This window comes from Aptenodytes patagonicus, chromosome 2, assembly GCF_965638725.1.
Source record: "Aptenodytes patagonicus chromosome 2, bAptPat1.pri.cur, whole genome shotgun sequence".
NCBI lineage: Eukaryota > Metazoa > Chordata > Aves > Sphenisciformes > Spheniscidae > Aptenodytes > Aptenodytes patagonicus.
This window is the reverse complement of record NC_134950.1, coordinates 55,030,400-55,048,363: the sequence shown is the minus strand read 5'-3', so window position 1 is coordinate 55,048,363 and position 17,964 is coordinate 55,030,400. Positions and strand designations below refer to the sequence as shown.

The following is a 17,964-nucleotide window of genomic DNA, read 5'->3' as shown; positions in this document are numbered from 1 at the left end:
CCCCCACTTTCTGAAAAAAGAGATTTCTTCTTCCCTTTCAAAGCAGAGAGGTTGACCTCCCACATGATGGTAGCTTAGCCTGAATTTACAAAGGAGACAGCAGTTTGCTGTCTGGTTTGTTCATGGCCATCAGTGTGATTCTTCAGAGCAGACATGAAAAGCACTTGGGAAAAACAGACTCTTGTATTCCGTAAGTCAGTGGTCTCCAAAGTGGGGTGTGTGCCAAGATGATCTGCTGCGGTGCAGGAAGAAAATATGAGAACTTCAGTAGTACAGCTATATAATTTATAAATAAATATACATATATTGGGGGTGCGTACTCAAAAAATTTTTACCTATAGGGGTGCATGATCAAGAAAGTTTGGGAGACCACTGCCATAAGCTATCATTTAGGTGGTGTATTGTGGGTTTCTTCCTCTGTTTTGTAAGATAATTTCAGCCTATTGCTCTCCCACTATCTCTTTGTCTTAAAGCCTGACTTTTAGAAGAAAAAAAGTGTGTTTATGCATTCATACGTATATAAAACAGCTGCCATATACAAGATGGCCTTTATTAGTTGAACCATTCAGCATTTTAGGGCTTATACAATACGCATGCATCCATACATTAATATTTCTTTAATGATGTCTACATTTTTAATATAGTTCTACATTCTAAACTTAAACTTGTGATAATTTATCTCTGAACCTACCTTTAAAATCAACTTTTCTTTTTACAAAGCATTTGATGAAGCCTTTGCTGAGTTCCAGAGATTAAAGTAAGTATTGTGCCATCTAAATACAGTAATAGCAGCCATAAAATAAGAAAAGTATTTGTTTGTTTTGTGCTGGAGCTAAATATATCCTGTGAAACAAATCCTAGTCCTACAGAAGTCTGTAGGAGTTTTGCATGTGACTTCTTTGGTGCAATTCTTATATAACAGTTAGGTAACAAAGAATAAGCAGTATTGCCAAACGATGAGAGAGATTTTCCTTAATGGATTAAAGGCAGTTAAAAAGATAAGCTATTTTTCAATCACTCTAAGTAAACCTTAACTGAAATTGGTCTTTCTTTTTGTTTCTTTCAACTCCAGGCAAGCTGCGATTGCAGAGAAAAGTAAGTGGGCTTTCTTTGACAATAGTTGCAATAAACTGTTTACAAGGTTTTCTTCCTCTCCAGGAAGGTTGTGCGTTGGGAGAGAGAGGGCATGTATACATGTGTATGTGCATGTGCTCATCCTAAGATGAATTGGTCCTTACACCAAGGGGAAGCAAGGAGAGTGACCTTTTAGAGATTTAACATTGGTGCACATTGCAGCCAATACCACTATAGTTATGGGTTATGTTGATTTTTCCAGTCTAAGCTCCTGTTCTCATTACCAGTTAGCCTTCTCCAAAAATTATCTTTATTGCTGAGATCTCTCATGCATGTTCTCTGCACAAAGTCACTGTTTTCAAAGATGGAGGAAATCAGTTGGCTAGTTTTGAACTATCTAAAACGTCAAATGGCTCTGCATTGCATACAGAGATGGGTAAGAAAGCAACAGTAGCTTTTGCATTGTTTATGCAAACAGGAGATCATATCAGATCCCTCAATCTCCTGATACTTTCGCGTGTGTGTCAATTCTGACATAGCAACTAAAACAGAAGTATGTAATAATTACTTAAGGAATAAGTCATTAGAATTCAACTTGAATTATTAAGCTCAATATTCTCCCTATTTACAGAAACATGCATGGAAAAAATGTAACACATCAAAAAGTTCTCCCACTGCAGGTGACTTTCAGACCTGTGTAAAAACGAGGGCAGAACTGGCATTTGAAAAGTTATTGGAGACAACTGTGCAGAGAGATCTGAGCTAACTCCTCCTGGACATACACTCCAAATAGAGTGGCGTTCGGAAATGTCCAGTGATCCCTATGAGTCCCAGCTCAGACGGCACGAAGGGATCAGTAATAGCCCTGCCCTGGGCATTTCATTTCTAACCCTGGACCATTCATAACGGGCTGGCATGTTAATTGACATAACACAGTCCCGTTCCTGGTCTCATAAGGTTGTTATCTCTCTGCTCCAGAGCACATCTTTTACAGAATACATTAGAGGGGAACATTCTGTATAGTCATTTCCTTCCTCTGCCAGGCTCCACCAAGACTTATAATGAACAAAATCCATACTCCAGAACAAGTGCACCAAAGCCTGCATGTGATCAGCTTATTTGTATTTATGTAAGATTCCTGTAAGACTTTGAGCTTAAAACCAGACCAAATATCGATCTCATTTACACCCAGATACATACAAAATGGTGGAATTTCAGTGCTGTCACTGAGACTGTCTTTGTGTTTAGATCAAAACCTAATCTTCCACCACTTCGTTCATTCACTGTCATTCATTTCCTTTTGGAAATACAACATTTTTAGTTTACGACACTAAAAATTTAGAGTGCCAGATCTCAATTCAGATTTTTTTGTGTCCACTCCGAAGTAACACTGAATCGATGGCAAAGTCTGCAGGACATAGCACATGTACTTTAATTCCCCTCTGTAAGTGACTGACACCAGCTATTAACACATCTTTTGCTGTGAATTCAACGTTTTTTAAAGTCCAAATGGTGTGCTAAGAATGCTGAATAGTTCTCTACTAGTGCAGATATCAGAGACAAGTTGCACATAAATAAGATAATATGAAAGAACTAGAGGGGAAACAGAATCTGGGACACAGTTGATTTTGAGACACTAAAGAAAATTGCACTTGTTTATTTCCAGATCGTGCACGGGTACTTGGAGGTTTGCCCGATGTTGTCACCATCCAGGAGGGCAAGGTACAGTAAATTAACTGAAGCTTTACACAACAGCCCAACAGCTTGGATGCCTTTCAATGATGGGAAAATAGTCACTTTTTTTAAAAGATTCCTTCTTTAAAATCTGCTACATTATTTATTCATCCCCTGCCTTCTGTACATAATTCAACAGCCTTGCACAGATGGGTTTATGTATTCAGGGCAGTGTCTTTTCTTAAGCATTAGATAAAAGTAAGATGACAATGTGAGCTGAGACTGAAACTCCTTGTATAACCAGCTCTTTAGAAATTCATGCACAGGTTTCACAGATTTTTTTGTAACAGGCTATCAGGGAAGTTTAATTCCTTATTTACAAGACAGCTAGGCATTCTATGTCTTATGCAGTTAACTTCCTCGCAATGTGGCAAGATAGTCACCACTGTAAAGGCTGGCTTTTAAACGGTGTAAAACTAGTAAATCATTCTAACTCAGTTCTCTCCCAGACAAAAGGAGATAGTTTTCTCTATTTAATCCAGGATTACACTGGATTATATCAGCAGACCTTAGCTGAAAGATTATTGTAAGGCAATCCCAGAGGAACACGGCTACATTGATGCTTGAGCACAGAACAGATGACCCAGAAAGTCAGTTCTCAATCTCGCAACCTTTTTCCAGCACGCTGCTTCTACAGGCTGCTGCATATTAGTACCGAGACCAAGAAGTGCCTGCTCTCCACTTCCCATTGGTCTGCCACTAGTCGGTTCCTCTTCACAGTGTGGGTGAACATTGAAATAGGGCATGTGAATGTCATTGGAAACCTGTAACATGACAACTACAGTAAGGCAGCTTCCTGATATTTCTGGCTCTATCTGGCAGTACGTCAGCTGGGTTAAAAGTATTTGATTATAAGCTGAGCAGAAGTGCTAAGAATCTAAAATCTTGGTCTGAATCGCTTAACAGTGTGAGATATAGCATAGCCAACAGATAGTGGACTGCAGCACTTCCGGGAAAGTTAAGAATGTTGGCATTACAAAATGAGCTAACATTTGATTAAACCTTTCATTAAAGGATTTAGCAGTTTGTGAAATGCTGTAAAAGTAAGCAGCACTCATATGAGCATCATAGCTGTAGGTAGAAGACACAAAGAAATGGAATGAATTTGCAGATTCTCATTGAATAGTGCTTGTGCTTGGAGAAGAGATTCTGCCAAAAGAGAGTTGATATGAAGTTGGAGTATGAGCTCACTAAAATAAAATGTGTAGAGTTTATAAAAAGGGAGTTTGTAAAAAATGAGTTGCAAAATCTTACCCAGACACACATTGTCCTTGACAGCAAGGACATTTGTGATGTTTGAATAAATGACTGAAAAACTCCCAGAACTCGAGACAAATATACTTGACCTTATGTTTCTGGCAATTCAGTAGATGATCATTTTGAGAAACGGACTAGGACAGAGAGTGATCGGGGAAAACAGCACTTGTTTGGGTGGTGTTGGCTCATCTGTCTATTGTTTGCGTATATGCTGGAGAGAGGGCAATGCAGTTCTCTGTTGTGTAATTCATGCAAATTGCACAATCATCAAGGATTTTGAAAAACAGTAAATGAGGTAGCAGAAGACTGGCAACTGCAAGCTTTGATTCTGAATACAAGTGCAGCCATAACTAGAGAGTTATATGAACAGATTGGTATCCCTAGATTGAACTTCCAAGCATATGCATGTCTTAAACTTAAACTTAACATCGTGACTGTGATGCTATTTATTAGCTTTCTACATGTGAGCTGAAGGGTATGTGTAAGAACGAATGAACTGGTGTTTACCCAGTGTTAATCAATCAGTGTTCCAGATGGCCTAAGAGGCTTCCACTGATAGACAGAAATGCTCTTCAGCAGTGTGATGTAATTGGAAAAGGCTAAGTGTCAGTTCACGTTAGGGAGGAATTTGACCTGGCAGAGAATACTAGCATAAGTTTTGTGTACAGCTGGCCAAATTAACCTAAGTGGCTGTTTTAATGAAGGCCTGTAAGTGAGTAAGGGGTTTTATTTTTAAAAGGAGAGGCTTAGGATTCTCACAGACAGGCACTTTCAGACCTAGAAGCAACATGTTGCATCCTTCTGCCCACCAACTCCCCATTCTACCCTTCTGCCAGGGGTACCCTTCCAGCCAGCCCTCACGGATAGGCTGGAAGAAGGGAGCAGGTTCCCCTGATTGAGCTGCTTCGATTCGCTCACTGGCATCTTAGCCCAAACCACCCATGAATGTGAGTTTGTGCTGATATGCAAGAGGAACGGCAATACTTGAAATACAATGACACATTTCCCTCTGCCATCTGTACCATCCTACTCATGATAATCTGCGGTGAAAGGCAGAAAAGGTAGTGGGGGGCACAAAGGGTCTGGACTTGCAGCTGCTGCTTGCTCCAAGTGCACATGCCTCAGTGCCCCAGCTCCAGACTTGTTACGGGAACTTCTGTGTGGAGCTCTGAAATACTGAGATCCGGCTCAAAGAGATGGGGTTTACTCACCCAGTGTTTTTCAGATAGATCAGATTTCCAGATAGATTTCATTCACTCACCACAACATCTAGACAGGTTTCCAGTCCTTTTCCCCACCCCCCTGCTCCAGACAATCATCAGAGCCAGACAACTCCTAGAAAAGGGGGATTATCTTGAAGGGGAAAGGAGCCTCTTCCCCCCAGGAGTACAGGGGACACTTTTTTTACCAGGATAAGGATTTCAGGTTGAATACAGCATTATGATCAGGGGTTTCAGTGAGTAATAAAGATATACATGAGCAAAGACAATCTCCTGCCCAAAGAACAGAAAATCTGAAACAGATAGGTGCAGTCACAGTGGGCAATCACTTCTCTTTGGCTAAGGCTCCATAATTATGGAATTACCTTCCAGAAAACCAAAGATCTCACTATTTACATAGTGAATGATAAGATACATCTCTGCACATTAGTGGCTGGAAAATAAATAATAAGAGCTGGGAACATCAAGAGGAGCACCGATGTCAAACAGGAGCTAGTGATGCAAGGTTAAGCAAAATGCAGCTATTTTAATGAATGATTCAGAAGAAGAAGAGAGTCATCACTGCTGCTTCAATCTCTTTGAATTACGGAGTACTGACACCACTTCAAACACCCCAGGTTTGAATGGTGCCACTAATAGAGCTGTCTGGACATGGACATCAGCTCATTAGCATCTTGGAGTGGCAGCTGGGGCCACTCGGCGGTGATCTCTTGCTTGCTAGCGAATCAGAAGACAATAAAGAAATACTGAGCACCGGAAGGGACCCATATGCAATGCCTGGCCGAGGCTGAGGCTGAGGGCATGTACGTATTGAGAGCGATAAGGAAGAGGGGGAAATGTAAAATCTCTTGTTCTCCCCTTGTTTTTCAAAAAGATGGATGGATACGGCAATCAAAATCACATTCACATTCACACCAGTGGGCTATGAGAGAAGGCAGTCAACAGCCTCACGCGGTCACCAGCTGTAGGTGCTGCAGGAAATCAGATAGCGGCCATTTCCACCATGCCGTAACCACCTCTCACTTGGAATCTGCCTTTCCTTCAGTACCAAGAATTATGTGTTGTTGATGGAGGAAAGACTTCCCCCTCCCTTCTGTTCTCATTTTGGTCCTTAGGTGATGTGGGATTTATTTGATTTTTATTTTGTTGTCAGAGGTACAAAAAACTTTCATTTGTATAGAAGTATCCATTTTTTTCTATCTGCTCATTTCAACAGCCTTCTGGGTGTCTCTCTTCTGTCCCATCTTCCAGCATCACACTACCAGATAAGAAGCAGAGAGGTGAAGGGAAGGTAGCCTCTTAAATAGACTTCTCACAGTAGATTTTTATCGTGACAGCCTATAGGGCCAACAATGTGAGTGCTCTTCAGTTGTCTCTATCTTTGACGCATTTTCATCAAGAGCCTTTACAAAAAATGTAAGAGAAACTTGATTCCAGTCAAGCAGAAGCTTGTCCATTCCTTATGTATCACTTAGTCCATTCCTAATGAACCACTGACGTCCATTTTCTCTGCAGTAAAAATTCCTCAATTTCCTTTTAAAAAAAAAGAAATCTACTTTGAATAACTTTTAAAGTTTGGACCAATGTAGTATTTGATACTTAGACATAAGTGGATTCCTTCCTAAATAAAGGTCCAGAGAAAGGCCTATGTACCACTGAAGTTTCATATGAACATTTTTCACATTTGACTCTCTATGTGACGTTCATTTTTGCAAATTCTTTCGAGAAGATTCCCATGGCACTGTGACCAGAGGAGGGGATCGTTTGTATGTATCAGTATCTCCCAAACATGAATTTCTCAGCTGATAACAAAAAAAGGAGGCCTGAACATTGTGCGCACAATAGACTCGTCAGCCTACAGAAAGTATCCAACTGCCAGCGATCTCTCCAACAGCTGACTCTCTGACAATGAAGATACTTCCTTCAGTCTGGTGGGACTGAATTCAGCCCTTAGGAATATTACTAACATCAAAGGGAAATACTTATACGAACACCAAAGAAAGGGTAAAGCCTGTATTGATTTCAGTTAAAAATAGTTTTATAGGAGTGCGTAAAACAATTCAAGTCTGTTGGAAGAGCTGTCAGGGCATAGTTTAAAAAGATCCTAAATTAAACAAAATATTCCAGGGACGCTTTGTTCTTAGTTATTTGAAAAGGCAGGCACACTTTCTTACTTCTGTGGTAAATATATAATGAACTTAACGTGAACAAATCCGTCGGACAGTTCCTCAAATTCTCATTTCAGGTCTAACACACAAAAGCAGATAATATCTAATTTTATATTAAACGATATGCATGGAGAAAGCTCTACTAATGATTATGAGAGTAGAGAAGAAGGTCCATAAAATATTGAAAGGTTTTAATGGAGTTTTGAATTAACCATATTCCTTCTTTTCCTTTACGAAACAGAAGACTGACAAAAATTATTGATCACTGATGATGATATGCATCCATTTACTAAAAGCAGGAAGCTAAATGGGGAGTGGAACATTTGGAGAGTCAGGCATCAAAAAACACAGCAAATATTTACTGACTCTTACTTATAATCTTTTTGTACTTTTTCTATAGGCGCTTAATCTTTCTTGCACTGTCTGGGGAGATCCTACCCCTGAGGTCTCATGGCTGAAGAATGAAAAATCGTTTGTATCAGATGCTAATTGCATCCTGAAATTTGAATCTGGAAAAAACGTCAGCTTTACCATTTCTACTGTGTCCACGCTCGACTCTGGGAAATACAGCATTGTGGTGAAGAACAAGTATGGCACAGAGACCAGCGATGTCACTGTAAGTGTGTTCATACCTGAGGAAGAGAGACAGTCTGAGCAAGAGAAAAAGAAAGAAGATAAGAAAACGAAAGCGTGAATTTAAGACTAGGAAACGGAAGTATGGGGGAGATTTTGGTTGACAGGCAGACATAATCTGTGTGTGTAAATGGTTTTCTGCTTTAGCAGGCGGTCTTGGAGTTTTCCATTCACTTCACTTTTGCTTCTAATACACTTAATTGTGCCACGGAAAACAGGGCCTTCCCTAAATATGTTCGTACTGCTAACTTCATAGACCCTAGTTGTAGCATCTTCAGCCAGGCCAAATGCATGCTGGCTGTAAACACAGGTCTGCCATTTGACCCTCTTCCTGGAGCACTTGGCCATTCAACAAAAATGGAAAGGGTGAAGAACCATTTCGGTGGAGGCAACTAATGAGGTAGATGGAAAGATAAAAAATGATTGAGGCATTTTTGAGCAGCAGTTTAGATTTGTTCCAACTTTGGTAAAGTAGCATAGATGGAATGTGTTAAAGAATTAAATCATGGAGAAATCAGTGCTGTTTTTTGTCTACATTAAGGCCCCTTTGTATTGCTGTGTTAATTTAAAGAGGCCTTAACATGGGTGTCATTTACATCCATAAATATTGTTTAATCTGCCCAGTTGGGGTAAAAGTACTGTAACTTAGCTTAGGAGGCCAGAATACCAATGTGTGTGTGTCTGCAAAAATGTATGAACTCTCCTCTATGTTCACAAATAAACTGAATTCACTTCTTTCCTTCCATCACAAGCTTGTTTCACTGTGTCTTGTTTTACTAGTCACGGCTCTGGTAGTTGTGCACAGTATCTTAGTGTCTTAATGCTTTCACCACTGTAACTACCTCTAGCTTTCCTTTAGTTCTCTGTTAATCTTCACTTTACTGTTCACGACAAAACCCACAATGGTGTCTCTTCACACCTTTCTGTCCAGACCTTCACTACTTCACATCTAAACTCAACAAGGTATTTTTGCAAATTCAGGCACAGGAGTGGTCTCATGCGATTCAATGGCCCCCCTCATGAATTTTGATTTAAGGGTGTTAGGTAAGTATTTTGTTAGACTGAGACCTCAGTTAATTTCATCCAAACTTAACACTGGAGATCAGAAGTAACATATTTTGTCAAGATCTTTTAAAGCTACAAAAAGAATCTTCACTGGAACACAGAAAAAAATGTGGGGTTTTTCCAGATAAAAATGTTTCACACAAAAAACATTTGTCCAGATCTTTGAACATACTAATATAGATTAAAAACTCCATGTCAGCTATTTTACAACAATGCCACTGATTATTATTAGCTGAGGAAGAGCATCAGCATGTACGTACATTTCCATCCTGCTGGACATATATATGATATATACATGTGATACATATATATCATATATATAGATATGATCAGAAGCAGTTATCAGCCCAGTTGCTAATTAGGAAAGCAGTGTGCCTTATTAATAATTCTTTTCATTACTAGTCTCACAACAGCACAATTCTTCACATCAAAATCTAAAGAACTAACGCATATATTTTCAGTATAAGCATGATCTGTGTGCACCTTCCACATACTTTCTCTTGCCGTTTTTCGCTACTGTGACTGCAGAAATAGCGCTGTTTCCCAGGCACTCATTTTGCTGCAGTATTGGCATTTCTGTGAGGATGCCACTGGTAAGAGCTGTACAGTTAATGCTCACTTAAACCCTTGCCATCTGAAGCTTACTGTCAGCTAACGTTGAAGGCGAGGTGGAAGCACGAGGGAATTCTTAATGGCTCAGGTAACAGTAGATTCAACACAGTTATCAATGGTTAAAGTGGTGATTTTTGCAATTTTTTTAATAGGGTTTTTTAAATCCGTTTCTATAAAGGGCTAATGATTATGATCTTAATCATTAAAAAGAATCATCCAGATTTAGATCAGATTTATGACCTACCAAAACACATTAGCATGTGCTTAACTTTATGCATGAATAGTACCACCAGTTTCAAGGAACATGTTAAGTTTGTCTGGTATAAATCTTTTTTCTTCCAGAATACATTTCACATCACAGGGATTTTTAGCATGAAATTATGTAAAACTAATGTTTTCAGCATTTCACATAAACAGTGTATGTGTTCACATAGCCTTATCTCCTAAAATAGTTAAAACTCAAGTATCAAACGATGACATTATTGCAATTTTAAGGTTTAAGTGTGTAATTGTGTACATTAATGAATCAAAATCTGTTATAAAAAAGTTCAGACAGTTCAGACTGTCACAACAGCTGCGTATCAGACAAAGTAAAACAGCTTAATTTTTAAATTTCAAAATATAATCATGAGAATATTTGTAATTTGAGATACAGCAAGCTTTCTGACTTTAAAGAACTAATGTCAAATAATTTGACAACTTCGCTTAGTATGACACGAAGCCAATTCAAGGATGATAAGCAGGTCACTCCATCTTGGTCCCAGGACATACACCTTAAAAGCAACAGTGTCACATCTCTCTTCCATCCTCCAGAGTGCAAACAGAATATGACTCGCTCTTCGCAATACCTGATAACTGATGTTTATTACTTAGCATTAGCATCTTTTTAAGAATGATTGCATTTTGGCAGCAGTTTATTTCTACTACTTTATCTTCAAAAATCTGTCCTCCTGCCTCCCTCCTTTTGGCAGAACTGAGAGGGAATACAAGTCGGCCATCTCACAGATAACAGGCTGGATTCCACTCCTCTCTGCTTCAGAAGATGTATGTGTCCCTGAAAGTTAAGAGTCAGAGCTACTTCTAAATGTATTGCTGCCAGGGACTCAGTTACGGTGGTTTCAGACAGAATTTGTGATGCATCTACGTTTCTCGCTTGTGCACTTTTTGTTCTTGCTTTGCTTTGCAGGTGATTGTGATTTCTGTGTCAGGACAGACTGACACAGCCCAAGGACAGAATCAAAATAATATAACTGTATCAAAAAAGAAAAAATCAACGACAGCAAGCAAATGGAAGGAAAGGGAAAAGAAAGGTAAGAGGACTTTCACCTTTACGGTCTTCTACTCCAATGAAAAAAATCATTAAACATTATGCAGTTAATAGTCTATGCCAATCAATATTTCTCAGGTCCCAAACAATCAAATTTACAGTATGTATGCTCTTAATCAACAACAAATGCAAAGTATGAATTGCCAGGTTAAACCTCAGTGAAAGAGATGTAAATCAACACTTTTAAATCACCTTTCCACTGGGCTGCGAGTTCTCACCTTGGCTCACCTGGCTGACGAAAGTTTTTTAAGCCATAATAACTTTCAAATTTCTGAATGCAGAGGAAAGACCTCCTAAGCACGTATATATACACAGATGGTGTTATTTTCCAAAGTGAGATTCATTTCAGCAGCTAGACGTTTGACACTTAACAAAAAAAAAAAAAAGGCCTTGCTTATTAAGGGACCCTAAATGCCAAAGTGTTTTAGAAAACCCTGATCGTATAGCCACTATTTGAGATCAATGAATTATTCTCTCTTAGTTTTATGTCCATATTAAATGGTAAAGTTGGAATTGTAAGTGACCATTTTTTTGTCCAATTTAGAGAAAGGGTGGAAAATGAAAAGCTCTCCGGTGATTCAGCATTCTTGTATATTACAGTTTTTTACTGTTCTTTTAGGCTCTTACTATATAATTGCTACTAGGACATTGATTTATTCTTCACAGTTACAACCTCCCTCATGTAAAGCATTTTAGCTCCAAATAAGGCTTAAATTCTGTAAAACAGAACATCTGTTTTACATATTTTTGCCTAAGTATTTTTTCTTTGTATACAGGGTGTATCATTGCTGACAGAACATTTCATACTCTTATTCCCCTCCCCTTTCTGCTCCTAAGGCAAGAACAAATATTTAACTGCATTTCTTTCCTCTCTTGCCTTACTGGTATGGGCAGCCTAGACATTTCTGAGCAGTCCTGTAAATGAGATGACTTATGTGAGAAACAATTATTTACATCTGTAAATGTTTTGCAGGTTCTACCCCTTAATCTTTTTAATTAGAGACCATAAAGACTTGGGCTTGCTTTTGGCTCTGTAAAAAGTAGTAACATTATTTGTGATACTGAATCTATATGGGTATGGGAAGAGGAAAAGAACATGATAAGGTCATAACCAACGTGAAAGCAAAATCTTACTCTACATACCTCTGTGTTGCTGAGCATAGTAAATGTAAGGGAAATTTTATTACTCCTCCTAAATCAGATTTTATTAAGCCACACGTAGAAGAAATTATTGCTACAGAAGAAACACCTGATCCAAATGAAATCCCCCTTGTGGAAACAGAAAAGGATACAAAAAGCAACCAGCGAGCAGCAAAGACGACTGATGGAAAGGCAGCAGTAGCAGAAACGGTTCCTCAGCCCCCAGAAAGCTTGGCTAGGCAGGGAAAGAAACCACTGGAAAAAAAGCCTTGAGTAAACCCCGCTGTTCTTGAATGGAGAATGTGATCTTGTTATGATCTGGATAATAAGTTCAAGCTGAGATTTCAGGGGTGGTAGACTAGCCATGATATTTTAACACAAAAGTTTCTTAGTGTTTTTTTTTATAACATTTGTAATACTTCATAACTTAAAATGCATAGTAGACGGGCACTAGTAGATCAGTACCAGATTAGCTGCACTGTAGTAATTTCTAAGTTATCTTAATATTGATCCATGTATTGACAAGGTGATTTTAATTACTAAAAAACATCCATGATAAGCAGAGGTTATTAGAGCAAATCCTGTCCAGAACTGACATGTTTACTACTCTGTAAAAGAATGTTGGTATCAGTTTTGTGGCTCTGTTAACTGGTATTTGTAGGCCATCACAGCTGGAGGCAGACCCCGCTTACTTTCTCAAGGAACCATACATACAGTCCTCTTAACGCCACGTGGGCTGTACTTCTCACTATGACCAATTTGGCCACAGGGGAAGACCTCCAGAAACACAACCATCTCCCACAGATGCAGGGAGGCCATAAGTAGGTTTTCTTTTGATCCAAGTTTCTTTCATGCATACCTGTTTCATCAGGTGGATCAGGATGACACCTGGACATTTCTTATCACCGAGACTCAACGTGACTGCTTTTCAGTCCTCTCCACTGCATTAATTCCCTCCTGGCCGTGGTGAGGTACTATGTATATAGCACTAACCCATAAAGCATCATCTGCCCCACGTGCTCATTACTCTCCACCCTTGTTGCTACAGCAATCATATTTCTGCTGCCAAGACCTGCTAAACCCACTGTCCTCCTTCCCCTCAGTGACTCAGCCCAACACTTTCCCTTCTTCCCCTCACTAGGATCGGACCCACTGGTTTCTTGTAAGAGATTGTAGCTTCATGGTCCGTGTAACTGAGGAATAAACATAAGCCAAGAATCTCTGCTTTAAATCATTACTGTACTCATTCACATGTTTATCTACTGAGGATATAAGAAAATATGACTCGTTTGTGGATGCTTAGATACCTTGGAAGAAGCAGAGTTCAAGCTGAAAAATAAACCAATAAAAACAAAGGTCAGAATTTATTTTGTTAATATGCAAGCTAAGTTCAACTTTTAACAGACCAGAAATTATTAAATATGAGAAATAAAAATAAGGTATTTTAATTACTAGGAAAATATTTTTATTGATTTCAACTCTTAGAAGGCTCAGTCATCTTACACTGGCTTTTTCCAGATGGATTACTGATGAAAGATTACTGAACTCTGCTGGTATTTCTAGGGCGTTAGATCTATGACAAATGCGGAAATACTGAAAAGACAAGAAATATCAGTTTCTGATTAGAAACTGATCCTTATAGAATTCTTAGCACAAGAAAAAAAAGAATCTTAATAGCATGTAAATGTGTAACACCGGAGACACCGATACTTCTGATGGAAAGACATCCATTTCCTTCCAGCAGAATTCCAACAGGGTTCTATTCAACTCTTTTTAAAACCAACAGAAAGATTCCTGCTGGATGAAATACTAGTTAGAGAGCTTACAGGGGGGCAATTAGAGTAAATAACATTTCTGTAAACAAGGTAAAGGATTTAAATAATTTGGATGGTCCATTCTGAGCAACAGAAAGATGTTGGATGCAATAGAGAAAAAAATTATGCAAATCAAAATATTGACTGCTACACAAAAAAGTGGTGGAAAAACTTAAAATACAGACTGAACTACAACTAAAATCATCCTCCTAGGCTTAGGTACCGTTTGACACATAGAGCTTGATTCAATTCTACGTTACATCTTCCTCTACCTCTATGTACTACAGTTTAAATTAGTAGAAAACTGGAGTAGCCCAGCAGCGAACGATGTAAGCGTAGCTCCCACACAGAAGCGCAGTAAGGAGCATTTCCACGGTAGAAGACTTTTTAAATGAGAACCTTAGTGCGTGTAGGTTCTCAGGCAACTGTTACAGAAAATGATAAGTATCTACAGATGTGTGATTACATCACTCTGCCAGAGAGTTACAGAGTCTGGCCTTTCAAAACGTTACAAAGCTGCAGGTTGTTTCACACAACTCTTAACTGCTCTTTGCCGTGGCAATTATTTCAACCTGCCCTACCTCTCTAAAAATCCGTCACTTCTTACAGCTGCTTCGGGTTGGGAGTCTATCATCTCCCACAAACATCAGCGGCAGTGTGTAAGTTATATATAGAACAGATGGTACCACTGAGAGCCTGATCCAATTCCTGCAAAATGCCACAGGGGTCTTTTCATTAGTTTTAATAGAAAACAAGCTGGATCTCAGAAGAATGTTCTAAAAATGTCCCAAATCTCAGATTACAAAGCCCATTTTGCTCACTATGAAGCCAATGGCAGAGCTCTCTTTTGCGTCATTGTAGCAGAATCAGGTCTTAGCTTTTTGCTGAAAGAAACATCAGTATTTTCCTGATATTTCAGTTAAAACCTACTGGAAATGCTTTTAAAAATTTACACTAAAATGCATTAGGGTTTGGGGTTTTTTTTGTTAAATTTGGATGGTTCCTCAAAAAGCTGGAAATGCAGTCACATCAGTATTGTTCTACTGGAACCTATTTGCGTGTTGTTATGCATGGTAAATGAAATACACAAATAAACATATCAAAGATTAAAAAAAAACTTAATTTTTTTCATTTTGATTATTTAAGCTGTAGTTGTTCACAAATGTGTAACAAAATGTTCAAAATTAATACTAACAGAATTGTTGAGTATATTAAAGTTTATTATGTTACCATGGTTGAATAATTTTTTTCTTGCCATTTAAATGTATAATTTATATTCTATTGTCCATGATAACTATCAAAAATTGTTTCAGTCTCTGTCCATTACATAATGATAGAATGCAAACTATTTCTGAAGCAACAGAATCTCCTATCAAACACACAGAACCATCTGACTACATTTAAAATCAGACACTGGTTGCAATGTTTATCTGAAGTGCCACTTCTGTACAATATCTTCTTTCTCACCTACATATTCTATTCCAGCACGCATTACTCTTTATATTCAAATTTATAACTCTATTATAAATTCATATTCTTGTGTTACAACAACTGTATTTAACAGTGGGGGAAAGTGTTGCATTAAGCTATATTATCTAATCACCTTCCAAAATTACAAAGGGTGATTTTTGAAGATGAAAGAAGATGTGAAAAATAGGCTTTGCCTTCCACTGGAGTAAAGGCACTGTGATTCCAGGTGTCCTCGAGTTCTTCTGAGAATTAGTTCTGGATTTGTTAGCCAATTATTGAGGAAGGTCTGTCTGTGGTCTGAGACTGACAAACCATGATTTCGTAATACATAGAGCTATAATCTTTGAAGCAGCTAGTTGCAAAGTGAGATCATCCTCAAACTAGCGTAGGGTGGACTTCAGCTCTGTATCCTTGAACAATAACTATAAGGTGAATGCATGAACAATATTCCATTTAAGCTGCACTTACACTGACCAGACATCTGAAACAAATCTTTCCACACAAGTTTTTTTGTCTTGCTAAAAGGACAGTAAGTTTTAAGAACTGAAGCAAAATGTTGGCCAAAGAGCAACAAAAGCTGTAAAGTGAAAAACGTTAGAGAAAACTGCTCTGTTCCACAAGGGCTTCTGGAGATGAAGGTACTGTGAGAGAGACAGTGAGGGGATGAGACCGATGGCAAGGAGAGGAAGGAAGGCACCAGAGTTGGCTGCAATCTTCTGCTGACTTTTCCCCTTGTCTCATTTCCTATTTCATTATGTGAGATGTCTTTACTGTAATCTTTCTCCTTCTGCACATTTTCAAATGCAACACCTTTCCTTCCCTCTTTCCCCAACTTGCATCTTCTACCATCCATCCTATTTATACAGTCATTTCCATTTACTGTTTCATCACTCATACTAACAGGAGCAGAATAAAACCTCCTACTTAATTAGGCTGTGATTTTGGCAAGGATAAGGAACCTCTTAACAGGAGGCCTGAAACCCTATCATATCTATTATCAGAAAATGTTTTGTGAAACACCTGCTAATGATTGACAAAGAATGGAGAAATATTGCTCACATGAGTGGGCTGACTTAACCAAATACCGTAAACCTACAAACAAGTCCATCAACTACAGTGGGACTATTGGTGTGCTGAAACATTTTGGTGGCTCAGGGTACAGTTCCTGACAGCCCTGAATCCTTGCTATTAACTTTCCTCATTTTTTTTCCAACTGTTAAATGGGATTAAAAAGATAAACTAAACTAAATTGTTACATCCTGTCATAATGTCATTCTGATCTCAGAGAAGTTATTGCAACACTCCTGAGAGGACATGTGCTAGTCGTGACTAAGATGCAGAGATAAGGAGTCTCTCAGGTTTACTAGGGGTAAGATACGACAGATAGAGTCTAAACAACAATTGGGGAAAAAAGAAAAGTTTGAGGATATCCTGACTGCTGTAATATGAGCAGGGGTGATGGTGGGTATGGAATAAATGACAGCTCCAAACAATGGTTTCTGGGCGTTGTATGCATACAAACAGGCAAAATGACATAACAGTATCTCATCACTGGTGTCAGCTTTTTTGGCTTTATGTAGCCAAAGACTTTTTTTTTTAAACTGCTGTAACAACTAAGCAAAAGGCCATTTTTTTCTTTCATCTACAAATGTCAGCAACATGTTGAGCACTCAGGGACCAATACGAGCTGGGGGTTGGTGCTACATCCCTACACCTACAGCTCTCTACTATCTGCACAACCACAAATTTTCTGAGACTTCACCAGAGTCACGCCTAGCACCCTATATCCTCCCAGACCTGTGATTTAACCCTGGCACTCTGTATCCTAACCTGCTGGAGACCTTTCATCCTTTCTTGCCTAGCCCTAAGCAGGCTCTCTCTCTCACACACTATTGCTGCTAGACGTGATCTGGCAGTTGAACAGCTGGAAAGCCACTGATTTACGTATGGCACTAGGTAACATGCTTTCAAATTATTTGCCCTCCACCAAAAAAAAAAAAGAAGTAAGCAGTTGCTCTCATCACGCCCTCCTCTGTCCCTGATGGGGAAAATAATAGTAACATTTGTGGTGAAAAGGCAAAATTAACATAAATGAGGTGGCAGGTTTCCTGTGGCCTGGAGGCCCTGGTTTAACTACCTGTGAGTTATGGTGCAACAAGGACTGCAAATCATGCATAGATGTAGAGAGATCCTATCTACACCACTACGGTGTGTAACTCCACGCAATCAGAATGGAAACAAATCTCACTTGATACAGCTGTGGAAAACACAAGCCATTTTTACAGCTTGATTGTAATCTTCTCTGTGTAAGCGCAAAAGAGAATACAAAAGGAAAATACTGACTGCTGTCTACTTCTGTAGCCTTCTGATTTTCTGGAGACTATAGTTTTGGAATGGAAAGTTACCTAAAGGGAAAACATTGTGCTTTCAAAAAAATGCTCTTTAATCAG

At 38.8% G+C, this 17,964-nt stretch overlaps 1 protein-coding gene across 2 annotated transcripts in view; it reads left to right on the top strand.

Annotated features, from left to right (window-relative positions):
• MYOM1 (myomesin 1) overlaps positions 1-12,503 on the top strand; it is a 77,840-nt gene extending 65,337 nt beyond the window's left edge. Inside the window, exons 34-39 of one of the 2 annotated variants that reach the window (XM_076329900.1) lie at positions 721-757; positions 1,073-1,095; positions 2,741-2,796; positions 7,854-8,069; positions 10,950-11,073; positions 12,292-12,503. In XM_076329900.1, coding sequence (XP_076186015.1) covers positions 721-757; positions 1,073-1,095; positions 2,741-2,796; positions 7,854-8,069; positions 10,950-11,073; positions 12,292-12,503 — 668 coding nt within the window. Of the gene's footprint in view, positions 1-720; positions 758-1,072; positions 1,096-2,740; positions 2,797-7,853; positions 8,838-10,949; positions 11,074-12,291 lie in introns of those variants that run through there. The other variant, XM_076329899.1, reaches the window with a different exon arrangement.
• The last annotated feature ends 5,461 nt before the right edge of the window (positions 12,504-17,964 follow it).